The sequence below is a fragment of the Sorex fumeus genome, unplaced genomic scaffold (genome assembly GCF_029834395.1).
Source record: "Sorex fumeus unplaced genomic scaffold, SorFum_2.1 ptg000054l, whole genome shotgun sequence".
NCBI classification, from domain to species: Eukaryota; Metazoa; Chordata; class Mammalia; order Eulipotyphla; family Soricidae; genus Sorex; species Sorex fumeus.
In genome coordinates, this window is record NW_026606111.1 from 37,898,489 (window position 1) to 37,916,685 (window position 18,197).

Below are 18,197 nucleotides of genomic sequence, written 5' to 3' on the forward strand. Positions count from 1 at the left end.
TTTAAAACATAAAGACCTCTAATAGATAAATGATTAATGTATTGAGCAACTCCTTCAAACATAAAAATGTGTGACGTGATAATATCTTCTAAATAATTTATTTTTGGTTGACTTTCCCTCTTCAAAAGAACTTACTGTATGAGATTTATGCTTCTCTCTTATCACCAAAAATCATTTCTGAAATTCTTTCTGAGCTGTTTTTAATCTTAAAATATTAGGAATACAACTGATAAATTATATACCTGAAACCCAATTATAAGTAACTAGTAATTAATAGTGACTAATTAAAAATATATATTAGGAATACAACTGATTCTAATTCTAAATTCTAAAAAGAGAAATATTCATCCCCCTTCTTTCTGAAACCTTCAGAGAAGCCAATACCTTTTAACTTGTTGCACAAAAACAGCACTAAATTAAACATAAAGATGAGCTGATAGATCTTACGTGAGAAGGAAAAGTGGACTATCCCAGGTGTTTGATAAGAATTCTGATCAGGATACCTCATATGGTTCCCTGAGACCCACCAGGAGTGATTCTGAACACAGAGCCAGGCAGGCTTACACATTGAGGACAGCCAAATGTGCCACCCTCAAAAACAAGAAAAGAAAAGAAACAAACCAACAAACAACAAAACTTTCATCAATAACATTTTTTTTTAATCCAAGGTTTTCAGTTAACTAGGTCTCTTAAAATAAAACACTAACATATTTTAGAACATTGTTCCTTTAAGAGTGTCCATGTCCCTCCAGTTAGTCTGTAAGTAAGATCTACTTTCTCTGATACTGTACTACTTAGGCCTCCAAACTCTGTCTTCTCAGTCCTTCTCCTTCAAAAACTTCACTCTATGTAACTCACAATGAGATATATATCTAGTCAACCAACACAAGAAAATGTTACTCAAAGAAAGGTAAACAAATCTACTATGAACTTTTTTTTTTTTTTTTTTTGGCTAATGGGCCACACCAGTTGACACTCAGGGGTTTCTCCTGGCAGTGCTCAGGAGATCATATGGGATGCTGGGGATTAAACCCAGGGTAGTCACATGCAAGCAAATGCTCTATCAGTGTACTATCATTCTTGCCCCAAATGCACTATGAAATTTTGATCTCTTTATTTCCCCTTTTAGGAACTTAAGGGGATATCCCACTTATGGAGAGTGGGACAAAGGAAAATAGATGGACAAAGTTCTTTTACTTCAGCAATTGTTACAGTAATCTAAAGGTTCAGGACCAAGAAACTGATTGAATAAACTATGATGTCTCTGTTTGGCACATTATGCTATCACAAAGTAAGAGTTAAAAAGAAAAATTAAAAACCATATATACATAGGGTGCTGAATACTGTGTTTGTAAAGGGGATAATCTGTACTTTAGGACAAAGGACAGTGTTCGCACATTCCTTGTGACTGGTTGAAATAACCGTGAAGAATATTTTTTTTTCTTGTGCAAATTCAAAATTGTTCTTTACTCAGCAAACATTCATTCATAATAAAAAAAAATGTACAGCAGGCAGGGACTTACCTTGCATGTGGCCAACCTGAAATTAATCACTGGCACCTGCCCAAACTCAACTAGGAATGATTTCTGAGCACAATCAGGAGTAAGTCCTGAGCACTGCCAGTGGTGCTCCAGAAATCAAAAATTATTTAACAGTATAATACAAAGAAAAAATCTTGCTTCTGGAAACCTATTATCAGCCTTGCAAAGACAAATCACAAAGTATAACAATTTATGCTGGGAAACTTTAGTAATGCAATTTTAATGGAACTTTTTAGAAACTACATCCAGGAACTGGAGACACTTGGTGAAATTTCAGATAGCTGGAAATGCAATCTTTAAGACTGAGTCCACACCCTTGCACTACCTTAATCATTCTATAGGTGTGTCTTGCTCTTTATACCCTGAAAAACTCAGGGAAAAAAAGACACACTTTCAGCAGTTGTAGCACATGTTCTTATAAAAAATGAAACTTAGATGATATACTCAGGAAAACTGGCACTGCATGGTCCCATGAGCACCACTAATGTACTCTTCGTTGAACCTGAGCATCATCAGTTCAAACATCACCAGTTGTGTGGACTGAACTTTGCCAAGAGTGGCCCTTATAAAAATTAATAAATACTGGTATGTAAAAAAACTTAAAAGAAGATATTATAAAACTTCTAGGAATATATATATCAGAATATATATATGTATAAACATATATATGTATACACACTTAGCAATAGGGATACTTTCTCACAAACACATTCCTAGGTGATTTCATTGTTGTGCTAATGTCAGAGTATAATTACACAAACCTATATGATATTGCCTACTATACACCAAGAATAGATGGTACAGTATATTGGAAATGCCTCATATATAGGGCTCACTATTGACTAAAACATCATTAAACAACGCATTACATATGCTTAGATTGCACAATTTTATGATGTTCACTTTAATTTATTAACAAAAATTAATAGTACTGCACTGTAGCACTACACTGTCCTCCTGTTGTTCATCGATTTGCTCGAGCAGGCACCAGTAACGTCTCCATTGTGAGACTTGTTGTTACTGTTTTTGGCATATGGAATATGACACAGGGAGCTTGCCAGGCTCTCCTGTGTGGCAGGATACTCTCAGTAGCTTGCTGGAATCTCCGAGAGGGATGGAGGAATCGAACCCGAGTCAGATGCATGCAAGGCAAACACCCTACCCACTGTGCTATTGCTCCAGCTCAACAAAAATTAATACAAACATAATATATAATAACTTTCAAAAGCTGAATTCAGATACCTTATAAAAATTTTCCAGCAGATTACAAAACAAGCCTGTTTGTTATTCTTCGTATACTTATTAAACTGCCTACCACCCTCAAATTAAAAATTCCATATTAGGAACCAGAAGTCTTGCTTGAGTGGGAATGACTGAAAATGTCACAAATGTCCCAATGTCACAAATGACACACTAGGTATATGAAGTAAAGGCAAGAAAGCCTTGTCAACAAATAATGTTGGAAAAACTGGATGGATGGAAGGAAGGAAGGAAGGAAGGAAGGAAGGAAGGAAGGAAGGAAGGAACTGGATCCAAGATTCATACCATATGCAAGGCTAATTCAAAGTGGACCAGAATCTATAAAATACATCAAGGAAAAAATAAACAGAACTATCCTTATTTAATCCATTGGCAAAGAAAACAAACAAATGAGACCACATAAAACTAAGAAAGTTTTGCATAGCATAAAGAAACTCAGGCTAAAATTAAAATTAAAATTACTAAATAGGAGAAAAATATTCACATACCACACATCTGATAAAGGGAATATCCAACATATCACAAAGCTCAATAACAACAAAAATGACATCAAATAAGGGGAGAGGAGATGAACAGACACTTGCCTGAAGAGGCCACGGAAAGCAAATATTATATGAAGGAGTATTCATCATTCTTATTGTTAGAGAGATGCAAATCAAAATGACAGTGAGATACCACCTGCTACCTGATGCAATAAAGGAAATAACACCTCCATAAGTGGAATGACACTGTAGCACTGTAGCACTGTCCTCCCGCTGTTCATCGATTTGCTTGAGCGGGCACCAATAACGTCTCACAACAAATTGTGAGACTTGTTACTGTTTTTGGCATATCGAATATGTCAGAGGCTTGCCAGGCTTTGCCATGCGGGCAAGATGCTCTTGGTAGCTTGCCGGGCTCTCCAAGAGGGGCGGGGTAATCAAACCCAGGTTGCCCAGGTCGGCCTCGTGCAAGGCAAGCACCCTACCCGCTGTGCTATTGCTCCAGCCTAGTGGAATGACACCTATCAAAAATCAATGGAACCAATGAAGCTAGAGGGATGTGTGAAAAAAAAATAAACTTTCATTCACTGTTGGTTGGGATTCAGACTCTATGGAAAATAGTACAAGTTTTCAAAAATGTTCACATAAGTCCCAGTTTTCGACTTCTTGGCATCTACCCCACAAACACATAAACATTAATTTAAAACTTCTTGTGCACCCATGTTCATTGCTTAAGTACAATAGCCAGATATGAAAATACCCCAAATGTCCAAGAAGAAATAAATGGATAAAGAAGTTGTGATATATATGTGTGTGTATATATATATATATATATATATATTTGAACACTATATAGCAATAAGAAAAGATGAAATCTTGCAGCTTACTGCAACCTGGGTGGGACTGGAAGATAATATGTTATTCAAAATAAGTCAGAGATAGAAGAACACAGATCACATGATTTCACTCATCTATAGTATACAGAGAAACAAAATAAGGGAATAGATAATATCAAATAATGAAAATCCTTTAGCCTTTGTTTGCAAAACTGAGATATCAAAATTGGGGGCAGGTGGCAAGAAAAAGGTGGATGAGAAGTAGCATAAGGACAACAGTTGAGGATTTCGGGTGGTGGTGAAGACGCAGTAAAAACCATAAATGTTAAAACTGTGTAATCAAGTTACCTAAAGTACGATAAAAATTTTTTATTAAAAAGCTTCCCTTTATTGAAAAGAGGCAGAAGCCATGAACCAGAGATCTGTATTGCATTAACAGAAGAAATGTGCCTCAGGGGATCAGCCCAGGTAGAAAGTTATCACCCTGAGACCCAACAGTCTGTAACCCATCCTTCCTACAAATGCTTCCCTGATGTCTATAAAAACTCCTTCATAAAAAATGGCTTCTTTGAGGACATGAATCGTCCATCTTCCAGTCTACCACTTGTTATCAATGAAGTCATTCCACTAAAGATATTGCCATTATATAATCAGTTATCAGATATCTCATTGTCACTTTGATTTGCATTTATTTAATAATGAGTAATGATGGACACTTTTTTTCACATACTCATAGGCCAAACAACATATAATAAAAAAATGTAATTTGAGGAGCTGGTCTTTTTTCACGTAGTTTCACTTAAAGTAGCAGTTCACAGGAACCCATGGGTGATGTGATGTGAGTATACAGAGTAAGAAATTTGCAGGAAAGTTTTCATGTGAGAACAGCAGTCAAAGAAGGGGTCTCTAGATGTGCTTCTGTGGCATACTGATTATTCTGAACTTAAAGATGTGGAGGGACAGAAGATCCAAGAAGATGCTTTTGTTGTCTAATAATCTTTCCACACAATATCATCTGGGGAGATGATACACAGTCTTATTCCCCAGATCAGGGTTTGTAGAATCTACTTCTGATACATATGTAGATAAGCCTTGCTTATCTACACGCACACATACACACACGCACAATTGCACACACGCACACACACACACACACACACACACACACACACACCTCTCCTTTTCTTTCAATAGCAAAGATTTATTTGCTTTGATCTTCCCTCCTAAGTTTTATTATGACTTTCTGAAAATCTCTAATGACTAAAAGATAAGTCACAGTGCTCGGCCTCTCTTGCACAGGTAACTAAAATTTGCCATTTACTCTTGTTAATTTCTCTTATGTCCATTTAATTATTTTCCAGATACAAGGACCCAGAAGGAGAGAGAAAGATGTGCTTCCTCTGCAAGAGGAGCAAGAGTAATGAGAAAGTGGAGTAAATCAGGAACTGTTCCTCTGATAAGCTTAAGAGCAAGGGAGACAAATGGGCTGGCAGGAAAAAGGAAGTGAGGGAGGCATTCTAGTTATAAAAGTCAAATAAATACAAAGGATATGTGGGCTTTTAAATTTTATTATCTCTCTCCTGGATTATCTGCAGGACTGCTGGGCTCTAATGTTCCTAAAGCAACTGCAAGAGTATTCAGACAGAAAGGAAGACTGTGACTTTTAAATGCTCTTAAGCTTTAATCTCATTTGGTTTTCTTTCAAGTACCTAAGGATCACAGAAGTCTTTATCAGGACTCAGTGGGGGGGTGGGACAGAGAGAAACACTCTTCAGAGCAAAGGAATTAACTGACACTGCTTTCCTGAGGAATACCTTATTGAGCAAAGACCTTCCATTTCCCTCCTGGATGGTCTTGATGGGGCTTCTCAATGGCTGACCTGCCATTCTGGGCTGAGAAGGAGGGTCAGGGCAGCCAGCTATAAACCCTGGTTTCCATTAATGTCCAGATAACACAAGCGAGCAGGACCTGGGCGCCAGGAAGCAGTTCCCAGCTCTGCTATGTGTGCACTGGGAAATCTCAGGGCAGCAAAGCTCACCAGCCCAATTTCTCATATGTCAAATGAATTCTGGACTTGGGATCACTGAAGTCCTTTTGGGCCTGAAACCCTAATAAATCTTTTTTTAAAAAGAAAATACCAAAATCTGAGTTTCAAAGTACAATTTGTAGGTTCTTTTCAGGTTTTGGTTTTAGGGTCACATCAAGCTGTGTTCTGAAAACCATAAAGTGCTGGAGTTCAAACATGGGCTTCTCACAAGCAAAACAGGTACTCTGTCCATTCAGGTATTGTAAACCCATTTATGTACTTGATTATATTATTGATTGTCCAGAGCCAGGTAAAGAAATATCAAAATCGTATTAATTTTTTCCAAGTCTAAAATCATACAAAGTAGGTGAAAATTTACCCTTCTCAATCTTGTTTTCTATTTTGCTGAACAATTTCAGTATTTTTTTTTTTTTTTTTTTGCTTTTTGGGTCACACCCAGCGATGCTCAGGGGTTACTCCTGGCTCATGCACTCAGGAATTGCTCCTGGCAGTGCTTGGGGGACCATATGGAATGCTGGGAATCGAACCTGTGTCGGCCATGCTGTCTGCGTGCAAGGCAAACGCCCTACCCGCTGTGCCATTGCTCCAGCCCCACAATTTTAATATTTAAGGAGGTAGTTCAAGAACTTAGATTACTCTAAGAAGATGGTACTTCAGCATCAAGCTCATTCCTCTATGAGAAACAAATTAATCTTTCAACATATATTTTGAAGTACAGACGCTAACAAACAGTAAAAAGTTTAAAATAGTCAATGGCTTTTGGTAAGAATCTGAGAAAATCAAAGTTGACAGTGGCACAATAAAATGGCTGTTGTCTGGAAAGACCATGCTAATTGACTACAAACATTTCATGATAAGCACTGAAACTAGATTTGAATTGCTTTGTATAACTTTCAAAATCTTTAAAAATTATCAAGCTATAGTGATTTACAGGCTGGAGCCATAGCACAGCGGGCAGGGTATTTGCCTTGCATGCAGCCAACCCAGGTTTGATTCCTCCATCCCTCTCAGAGAGCCTGGCAAGCTACACAGAATATCCCGCCCCCACAGCAGAGTCTGGCAAGCTCTCCATGGCGTATTCAATATGCCAAAAAGAGTAACAACAAGTCTCACAATGGAGATATTACTGGCGCCTGCTCAAGCAAATTGATGAATAACAGAAGGACAGTGGTATTGTGCTACCGTGATTTACAAAGTTGCTCATAATTTAGTTTCAGGCATATAGTGTTCCAACACTAATCCCACCATCAGTGTCAACTTCCCTCCACCAATGTCACCAGGTTTCTTCCTACCCATCAGCCTTGTCTCCTTGACAGGTACACTTTTAAATTTAGAGCCTGCCAAACTTTTGAGAGTATCCCCCGCCAACCCCCCCCCCCCCGCCCCCCAGCAGAGCCTGGCAAGCTTCTCATGGCGTATTCGATATGCCAAAAACAGTAAAAATGAGTCTCACAATGGAGATGTTACTGGTGCCTGGTCGAGCAAATCAATGAACAATGGAGGACAGTGCTACAGTGCTACAGTGCAGTTACTAGAACTTTTTGAGGTTTATTACCAACTTCTCATCTTATAGAAAAGGATGTGAAACTGTACTCTTGATGGTTTCATACAGATTAACAGTGATGATAGCAAGTAGCAGTCATGGCATGCCAGATACCATTCTAAGCCTTGTGAGCCAAGAAGATGGTGTTGTTTTTACCACCCCCCCTCCATTTTACAAATAAGAAAATTGAAGTTCTGAGGGATTAAACATGCACAGTTCAGACTCAGATAAACTGATTCTAGAACTAGTCTTTCTTACCATATGACTAGAAATGGATGGAATAGGGCATGATTGGCCATTAAAGGGCACTTTTAAACTACTTGGGTAAAGAAAACTGTATGCTCCTCCAGTGAAGCATCTATAGATTGGTGTAATTTCTACATGTATGCTACTTATAAAATATATAGCCATTCCGGCTAGCTGGGAAGGGAGATCCCCCAAGGGATTACCTGGAGGCCTCTCCCGGGAATACTTGACAGAAGTTGTTTTCAAGTTCTGAGGTGGTATTTAGTGGGTACTCAAGGTCTACAGCAGTGCTGGGGCCACTCAACAGTGTTCAGTGGGGTCATGTGTTCAAGAATTCAAGCTAGGGTTGGGCACAGTCCAGGCAATTGCTTGGCTAAACCCTGTACTATCTCTCTGACTCAGCTGCCAATTCTGAAAGACAAACACAATGTCAAAACAGCGCACAAACAATAACAAAACAGAGGTTACAGCTTAGAAGAGCTCCCTGTGCCACCCACTCTTAAGAAGTCTCTGTGCATTCTTTTCTCTGACACTCCTCCTTGTAAAGAACGCTCAACTAAATGATTCACCAATGCCTTTACATTCTGTATTCCTTTATAATGAGAAAAAGATGTCAGATCAAACTTACCCTAGGCACTGTAAAAGCTTTTCTACATCATGGCAGTAGTAATTTAAAAAAAAAAACCTGTAGTTCATATAACTTAATTAATATGAGGTCAGATTTATATTACTGAAAACTGTGTTGTAATTTATTCACTCTACATTAGTGGCTACAAATAACACAGACAGTCCTTCAACACACTTATTTGGTGTATTATTTAGGAACAACACTTTCTGTAGCTCACGCTTCCATTTGAAACTCAAGTCTACCACTAACAGGCAATGTGATTTCCAGAACAATCTTTTTGTCTGCTCAGCCTCTACAATAAAAATGTGTTAACTGAGGAATTTCTAAAGTCTCATTCACATAATACTTTATGACTGAGGGCATACATTTACTTTTAAAAATCAGAGTTTAACTTTTATGTCATATTCTTGGTAATCGAAAGAAATAATTTGTAGTTTGCATAAAGGACCTTAAACAGACTGAGACATGAGGCATAAGGGCTTGAGTTAAAGACAGTTCGATGATAAAACACTAAACTAAAAACACTGAGAAAATTCAAGACTTAAGTCTCAAAGAAAGACTTTTTTCTTAAAGTACCTTCTGACCTCGAGACATTTATTGATGTGTCAGAAACAGTTTCTCTTTCTTTCCTTTTTTTTTTTTTGTATGTGTGTGGTGGAGAGACATTATTTAGTAATTCTGAAGCCTACCATGAAGCTGCTCTTATGGCCAATTAGAACTCATCCTTCGTAACCATGTGCAATTTTATAGTTTTGTAGATTAAAATGATTTAAGGACTGGATAAATAGCACAAGGGCTGGGTTCATGCTTCATAGGCAGGAGGCCTGAATTCTACCTGTAACTCTGGGTTCTATCCCAGGCACCACAGGGATTCTAGTGCACAACTAGGTGTGGACAAAAAGCAAAAGTGAAAAAAAAAACCTTAAGTGAACACAGGAGACAAACTGGGCTGGCTATATGGTATAAAATGTCCTAGTGCAGACCTGATCTATCCTTGGATATTTAATCTTGTCACCAAACTTTATAAGGATTTTCCCTCTGACCTCGAGACATGTACTGACTTGTCAGAAACAGAAATCTTTCTAGTTTTCTTAAGAGCTATCAGCCTTGGAAAAGGTTCTTTGAGTGGGGAATCTGATATTTGCCCCTGTTTAGTATCAGGGGTGTCTCAGAGCAGGGTAAGTGATAGAATAGGCAAGGCAATGTGATCAAAAGATCTAATATTCTCTGGAGTCAGATCTTCAATTCTGGTTTTTGTTATTTTGAAAATTTTACACACCCAGATACAAATAGACTGGACACTCACTGTTCTTGTTTAAAAATTTTGGTTTCTCAGGCCATACCAGGCTGGCCATAGGATCATACGTGGTGTCGAGAATCAAAATGAGATCAGCCTCCTGCAAGGCAAGCACCTTACACGCTGTATTATCACTTTGGCCCTCCTATACAAATAAACTGGACAGTTAAATTTGAAAGTACAAGTGTTTTGTTTTAATTAGTTAAGGGAGATTATTCCCATGATTGATTTTTAACTGTTAGAAGGTTAACTTAAAACATTAACAATAGTCAACATAAAAATTTGAAAACAATCTAAAACCAGTATATAAGACATAAAAATAGATTTCACCATTCAGTAATTTGTATGAAAAGTTTTTAAAAACTTAGAATTCTCTAAATAGGTGAGTAATAAAAACCTGAAGTCTCTTTTGAGAATTTTAGAGAAGACAACTGTGACCCCAAGAGCTGACTGACTCAGATGGTCTTATCTGACAGACCTAAAGTTGGCTGGTTACTATCCCCCAAACCCACCTTATTAGGTTTTGGGGGATTCCAGTTTGAGAATGGAGGAATTCCCACTCACAATCCGACCACCATAAGTCCCTACTATGCATAAACTATAATTTCATGAAATGAAAAAAAAAGTTCTTTCTTGGTATCTGGGGATATGGCTCAAATGGTAGAGCAGGGGTCTTAACACTGAAGATGCTGACTTCAATCACTGGTACATCAAACTTCCCCAGAATCGCATCATCCTATCATGAGGTATAGCCCCAGTTACCCCTAGAACAATAACTAGGCCCAAGAACCAAATGAGCCTGAAATACTGGAAAATTAACTGTTCATCCCAAGGAAAAGTGGAGGCTCTATGTGTAGGCACCAAAATAAATAAATAAGTTCTTATAAAAAGAAGTTTCCTGATTCTATAAAAGATATAAGGGGTAACCGAGATAGCTCAATAGGCTAAGCACATACTTTGCACGCAGGAGGCCGGGGCTCAATGTCCTGCACCACTATCTGGTCGGTCTCTTGAACACCACAAGTAGTGACTCCCCGCTCATACCCACAAGAGAAAAGAAAGTTCTGAGCACTTCTGAGTGTGATTGAAAACAAAATGAAACAAAACCTCCAAAAAACTCAAAACAATTAAAAATAGATGGGTGGGGGGAATGAGAAATTTTTCTAACAATTTCCTGCATCTATTTTAACTTCTGAGATTTGTTATTCTAACACTGCTTTCTAAAGTTAAAAGCAGCTCAAATACAATTTTATAAAAATTAAACTGAGAAAAATAAACTATGTACAAAGGAAATATTATAATTTCAGATTTCCAAAAGTTATTAATAACATTTTTATGGGGGGAGGGTCTTAATCTTAATTTTACATTGCACATTAAAATTTTAAACCCCATCAAATTAGTACTGAAAAGCACATAACATCTTTCTGTGATGAATATTTGGCAACATCTAAAAGAAATATTAGCACACATTTAAAAATTTACTATAAAAGGTTCATAGAGATGGTGCAACAAGTTAAGTATTTGCCTTGCATGCAGTCAACCCAGATTCAATTTGTGTCAGCACATATGGCTCCCTGAAGGACAGACAGGAATGATCCCTGAGTGCAGAGCTAGAAGGAAGCTCTGGGACTGCTGGATGTAGCCCCCAAACAAACAAAAATTTACCATCTTACCAGCAATCCAACTGTGTTATTGATATAAACATAGGGCTGGAGCGATAGCACAGCGGGTAAGGCATTCGCCTTACACGCGGCCAACATGGCCGACCCGAGTTCGATTCCTCCGCCCCTCTCGGAGAGCCCGGCAAGCTACCGAGAGTACTCGATATGCCAGACACAGTAACAACAAAGTCTCCAATGGAGACGTTACTGGGCCCGCTCGAGCAAATCGACGATCAACGGGAGGGCCTTTACCTTTTACCTTATTGACTGCAACTAAATCAAATTTACATAGTAAGAGCTTGGCGCGAAAGCTAAAGTCCAAACTTCCAACATGTTAAAGACTATCTGACTTTCTAAATTTTAACTACCCTGTTAGTTCACAATGGTGTGTGTGGTAGAGAAGCACAGAATGGTGTGGTACATGAAAAGAACCAACATTACAAGGGCAAGGAAGATTGAGAAGAAAGTAACTGGTTCAGGACAAGAAGTCCAGGTGATGGAGTTCTGAAATGCGCAGAGTCCAGTACCCTCTCTATTAACCACTCTTTCCTCAATGAAAGCAAACATTTGCAGCACAGATTTAGAATAACATGAATTTGCACTGTAGCACTGTCCTCCCATTGTTCATTGATTTGCTCAAGTGGGCACCAGTAACGTCTCCATTGTGAGACTTGTTACTGTTTTTGGCATATAGAATACGCCACAGAGAGCTTGCCAGGTTCTGCCATGCAGGCTGGATTAAGCATGTAAAGGAAGTTATGTTGTGTACTGTGTCTCTGTGGTCCCAGCATTTTAGCACCTAGATTATTTGGATTTATCTAGTTCTTACTCTCGGTAGCTTGCTAGGCTTTCCAAGAGGGATGGAGGAATCAAACCTGGGTCGGCTGCATGCAAGGCAAATGCCCTACCCACTGCTATAGCTCCAGCTCAGAACAATATGAACTACGTAATTTTATTTTTTTGCTTTCAAAATACACATTTCACATACCTAATAATGACTTAAAAAAACCAACAATGCATTTCTTTTCTTTAAGTTTTTGACTAAACACTGAAAGCTGTTTTTTATTTTCAGAAGGAGTTTTAGTTTGAGGGCTACAACCTGATGTGGCTCCAGGGTAGCACGTGGTGCTGGGAATCAAACCCAGGTATGATGCCTGCCCACCGTACCAACTCTCCAACCCAACAATGAAGTTGATTACAGTGACCTTTTTGTTTTTCTCAAGGCCACATCAAATTTTAAAGAACATAGTTCTATCACTTTGTGTAAGAACTAGGTAAGTCCAAACAATCTAGGTGCTAAAATGCTGGAACCACAGAGACACAGTACACAACATAACTTCCTTTACATGTTTAATGCAGGCCTTTTGGTGTAGAGACAAAGATAACATGGATGTACATGAAGAGATAGGCATACTGTTAATAATGCTATTCTGAACGGACTGCCACTGACCTATTGCATTTGCTCAAAATGAACTTTTGTCACTGGTCGATACTGGCAGCTTTTAAATACATACACATCTCTAGTACTTAAAATAATTTCATTGGGCAATTGTAATCTTCACTCACTTGCAGTTCACCGGAATCCAGAAGCATGAAACACATGAATTACATTGACATATCATGGCAACACAAGCAGATACAGATTTGACGTTAATTTAGAGTTTGGTTGAATATTTTTTAATGGGGTTGAGGAGATGAGAAGAAGGAGACTGTTGATAAGGATTTTTTTTCTACCTTCTCAGTTTGAGAGCCTTGCCACAATTTCAAGAAAAGAGAAAGTGCTTTGGAAATTGTAGGAATTAAAAGTTCATCATTCCCCCAAGTCTTGGAGAGTTCTTTGCTTGAGGAGGGGCCTTAAAGAAATAGAAAAGCTGATGAACCAGGAATAAAGGTCTCTGCACAGAAGAATAAAGGCATTCTGCCTGCAGTAAACTGAAGAAAGTCCAATTCTACTTTATCAATTATAGTTTAAACACATTTATTTAGTTATGCTTAAAGTCACAAATCCTATGACAAGCTGCTTCCGAACTCACACCGGCTAAATAATACCTCTTTACCACCTCAAAATTAATTCTGTTTACTCTCTGAAAATGGGGCAATCAGGAAGCTTCTTAAGATTTACTGAATGCCAAAACACAAAATGTACTGTCAGACTCCAATTTTTTTTTAAAACACCAAAAGTTGCTTCCACTTGTAATGCACTTTAGATATCTGGATCTAGATTTGGAATGAAATACTTTTAATTTCTTTCCTACAACACTTGGATTGTGCAAAATTCAAGCTGCCATAGTTTTAGCCAGACAAGCAGAGTATAAATAACCACAAAGAACCAGGTTCCTGGTGACCAGGAGCTAGCACAGGATTCAAGTTCTGCCTGACTTCTGACTGGGTCAATTGAATTGGTTTGGAGCTTTGGACCCTTCAACTTTCCTCTGTAGAATTACAGTTTTAAGTCCTCTTCAGCTTGCAGCTGGTCACAAACTAACCACATGTTCCAAGCTCCAACTGAAATTGCCAGTAAGTAAACCATAAAATCCTTATCAAGTCCATGTTTGTCCTAATGTTTATCATAGTGGTTGTGAACACAAACCTGTTGCAGTTTCTGGCTGGACCCGAGAAGTACAAGGGATAATGGACCAGCTATTCCCAGTTTGCATTCTTCAAAAAAATAAAAAGGGTGCCCCCTAGGATAGGCTCTTAAGTTTTACCTTTTCGTTGGTAAGTGCATAGGATACCCCCCTGGCATAAGGGCACCAGATGACTAAACGTCAAGGCATGCTAACATGCTCTTTGAACCATTTTCTAATCAAGCTTGACTGATGCTTTGCCTAAACGTTCAAGCTTCATTCGGTTGCCAAGCGCAAGGCTTAGGATGGGATTGTTTAGTAGCTTCGCTGTCACTGTTCTCGGGGAATGAGTGACCGTTTATCCGCTGGTGACTACGGTTGGTTTGTACATTACCTGCCCGTGCCTTTCATAGCTAACTCTCTCTCGTGGCTCAATCGCCAGATCACATCAGTTAAAAGACAAAGGGGTTCAACCTCTCAGCTTGGAACTGGACAAGTCTACCAGGACTTTGAAAAACAGAAAACGAAAGCGTCTTTGACCCTGTACCTGGTGGGAGTGAGAAAAGCACGTCCCTCCCCCGTCCCATAGCAGTCCTAAGAGTTCCAAAGGTTAGTCTTGTGGGGCCCAAAACAACCCACCGGGTTCGAGCCCTGGGTACTCACCTCTTTGATCTTTGCCCTCTTCTCGGAGATGTCGGCGTCCGCCGGCTGCCGGCCCACCGCCCCGATGGGGGGCACGAAGTCCACCGCGGGCAGCCTCTTGAACACATCCTCCTTCCGCTGCTGGTCCTGGGCCACCTTCTCCTTCTCCAGCAGGATGTCCCTTTGGATCTCCTCGGGCGGCTTCTGCAGGGTCTCCTTCGCTTCCCGGAGCGCCTGCTCGTGGTTCTCGCGGATCCTGGCTAAACTGTCGTCCGGGGCGACGGCCAGCTCCCCGGGTCTGTGGTCAGCGGGCGGCTGCAGGGCGGGGCTGGAGTGGAACAGGACCCCGCTGAGCAGCTTGGACGAGTCGGGCAGGAAGAAGATCGCCCCGAAGCAGAGCGTGATGAAGGCGCTGAACACCAGCAGCAGCACGAACTTCTCCGTCAGGCGGAAGGCGGCGGGGCCCGACCCCTTCCTGCCGCCGCCGCCGCCGAGGCCGCCGCCGAGCCCCCCGCCCAGGCCGCCGCCCGCGGGGCTGCTGAAGAGCGGCAACAGGCCCCCCGCCGGCATCGCTCCGGCCGCCGCGATCGCCGCGCAGCCGGCCGTCCAGGGACCCCGCGCCGCGCCGCCCGTTGGGCAAACTTCGCCCGCGCCCCGCGTCAGCAGCTGCGGGGCCGGCTCGGGCGCCTGCAGGCCGCCCCACCCCCGGAGCTGGGCTGCAGGTCTCCCCGGGGCAAGGAGCACCCCTCCGCGTCTTCTCCCCGGGGCGGCTCCGCTGGCGAACAAGCACGCGCGACACACCGCGGGCGGCAACCCCTGTGGGGAGAGAGAGAGAGAGAGAGAGAGAGAGTAGAAAGGTAGTAATTAGGGGGTTGGCGGTGGTCAAGTTTCCTCGCGGCTTTCCCCGCCCTCCGACAGACAGCCCGTGCCAGCCGCCGGGACAGCTCCCCCGGGGCGGGATCGGGGGAGTCCGGCTCCCGGGCACCGCCCTCCCCGCTCACACTTTAGACTTGACGTGAAGTTTTCGTGTCCGGGCTGCTGGGTGTCTGTGTGTGCGTGTGTGTGTGTGTGTTTGGGGGGGGGGGGGTTTGGAGGGTGGGGAGGGGGAGTGCGGGACGGGATGTGCCGGCGCACACCTGGAGCAGGGCCGCCGACCGGCACCTCTGTCTGGGAGAGGGCAGCGCACCTTGGAGCAGGAGGGGCGCGGCGAGCGCGGGGCGCAGAGGTGCGGAGGACGGGAGGTGGAGGTCGGGGGTGGGGGGGTGTTGCCGGTCAACTTCGCCCGCTCTCCATCTCCGAGCGGACACACGGGAATGCCGCTACCCGGCGGGCGGCCGTGGAGCGCGCAGCCCGGGTGCCCTGCGGCTCCGGCGGGGCGCGCGCGCGCCGACCTGCGGGCGAGCCGGAGCCAGCAGAGCCGTCAGACCGCCGGCGCCGCGGCCCCGCGAGCACTAAACGCCGCGGCCGGTCTCCGGGCGGTCGGAAATGGGGGCGGAGACGCGGCCCGAGAGTGATGGCGCGGCCGGGCCAATCACGCGCCGTTCGGGGGCCCCCCTCGCGGGGGCGGGGCGGAGGCGGGGAGGGGGCCGCGCGGGGCGGGGAGTTTACGGGAAACGCGGCCTCGCGGGGGCCAGGCCGGGGGGGAAAAGGGGTGGGCGGGGAGGTCGCGGGGTGTCCGGGGCGCGTGGCGGCGCGAGACCGGACGCGGGCCGTGGTGGGTGGGTGAGACACCCCGTGGCCCGGGCGGCTCGAGGCGGCGGGCGGGGCTCAGGGTCGCCGACCTGGGCCCGGGGTCCTGGGGTCGGGTGGACGTCGAGTAGCTGACAGTCGCTTGCGCTGCCGCGGGACCTCCCAGCCGCGTCTGGGGATCCGCGCCTGACAGTGGAGGGTCCTCCCCGAGGGGCTCCTGGAAGGTGCAGGCTGTCGCTGAGAATCACCCGGCACTGGGTCATTCCGAAGCGCATCTTTTTTTCTCGGCTTACTCTCTCGCTCTCTCTCTCTCGCTCTCTCTCTCTCTCTCTCTCTTTTTTTAACCCGTGGCAGGGATTGTCCCCTCCGGTGCCCGGGTGGCAGTTTAGCCAAAAGTCCCGGTGACGAGCCCCGATCCAGAAAGCCAGCAAGCTGCCTAGTCTATCATCCTTTTACAATCCAACGCGACTAAGATTTTGGGGTGGCTTCGAATTTTTCCTATGCACCCTCTCCCCCTTAAAGAAGAAGGGAAAAAAAAGTACTTCCCCCACCCATTTCCACATTCCAAATTCACTTACCTCATAGAAGCTGGTGGTAGAGGCAGGCTGTGGGGGCGGGAGGCGGGCAGGAGAAACTGGGGCCATTGGTGGTGGGAAATGTGCCCTGGTTGAAGGGGATGGATGATGGAACGTTGTATGACTGAGTGAGACTGGATCATGAAAAAACTTTGTAACTGTAGATCTCACAGCGATTCAATAAAAAAAAAAAAAGAAAAAGAAAAAAGCTGGTCAAATTTTCCATTTAAAGAAGACCGTTTTATGTTGCCATAGCTCCACGCAATAAATTTGAGCACTACCGAAATTAAGTTTGTGTTTGGCTACTTTCAGCGAAGCAAGACTGTGTCCAATAGAGATTGCTTTCAAGACAGCAGTAATTTCCAAAATGTGTTAGTTAAATTCCCTGTTGCTCTGCAAACAAGGGTTATCAGGAAAGGGAAAAGTCAACTGACTTCCCACTCGGAAAACTATTATCCTATAATAAAAGCTCTCTCTGGAAACGTGACTTTAACTCTGTTTCTGCCTGTTGTTTTAAAAGGTTGGGAACAGCTGGCACCTTTAGGAAAGTGCCCACAGTGTGGTTGCTTTCAGGTGTTAGACCGAGAAAATAGAAAGCAGTTAAAAAAAAAAAAAACCACAACAAACAAACAAAAAAACTACCTTGTTACATTTTCATTTAAGTATCAGTTTTAACTATTATGATTTGTTCTGTTTTTTTGCAAAATGAGTAGTACATTCGACGTGTTTGTTAATAGGTAATTTTTGTTTGATAAATTCAACTTTATTGGCTTGGTTGTTTTGATAATTGCTATAAAATTCTATGCCCAGAAGAGTGCAGCATATCCAAACAGGGTAAGAACATTTAGGAGGATTGTAAAAGTAAACAGGGAATTTTTGTTTCTAAGTACAATTGTTAAGTTGTAAATAGGCTGAAAAGTTTGTTTTTAATGACACCGTTAAAATTGAACTTCCTCATAAAAAGATAATTACCACTGCTTATCCTACAAGTAAATCTGTTTGTGATCACCTTTTGAGGGGAATGTTTTATTATTTTACACTTTATGGTTAAAAATGGAATAATTACTCATATCCACAAACACATTTAGAAACTTAAAATTTAATATTAGAGTATTTAAGAAAAACAATGAAATTTACTTTTAAGCGCTTATTAATATGGGGTTGAAAGACAGTTATAAACCTA

General features: G+C 42.3%; 1 protein-coding gene across 1 annotated transcript in view; it reads right to left on the reverse strand.

The window, feature by feature from the left end:
• MAN1A1 (mannosidase alpha class 1A member 1) overlaps positions 1 to 16,170 on the reverse strand; it is a 204,072-nt gene extending 187,902 nt beyond the window's left edge. Inside the window, exons 1-2 of the mRNA XM_056125101.1 lie at positions 15,937 to 16,170; positions 14,772 to 15,566 (exon numbers count right to left, since the gene is read on the reverse strand). Of these exons, the coding sequence (XP_055981076.1) occupies positions 14,772 to 15,320 (549 nt within the window). The 5' untranslated portion in view covers positions 15,321 to 15,566; positions 15,937 to 16,170. The remainder of the gene's footprint in view (positions 1 to 14,771; positions 15,567 to 15,936) is intronic.
• Between the last annotated feature and the right edge of the window lie 2,027 nt (positions 16,171 to 18,197).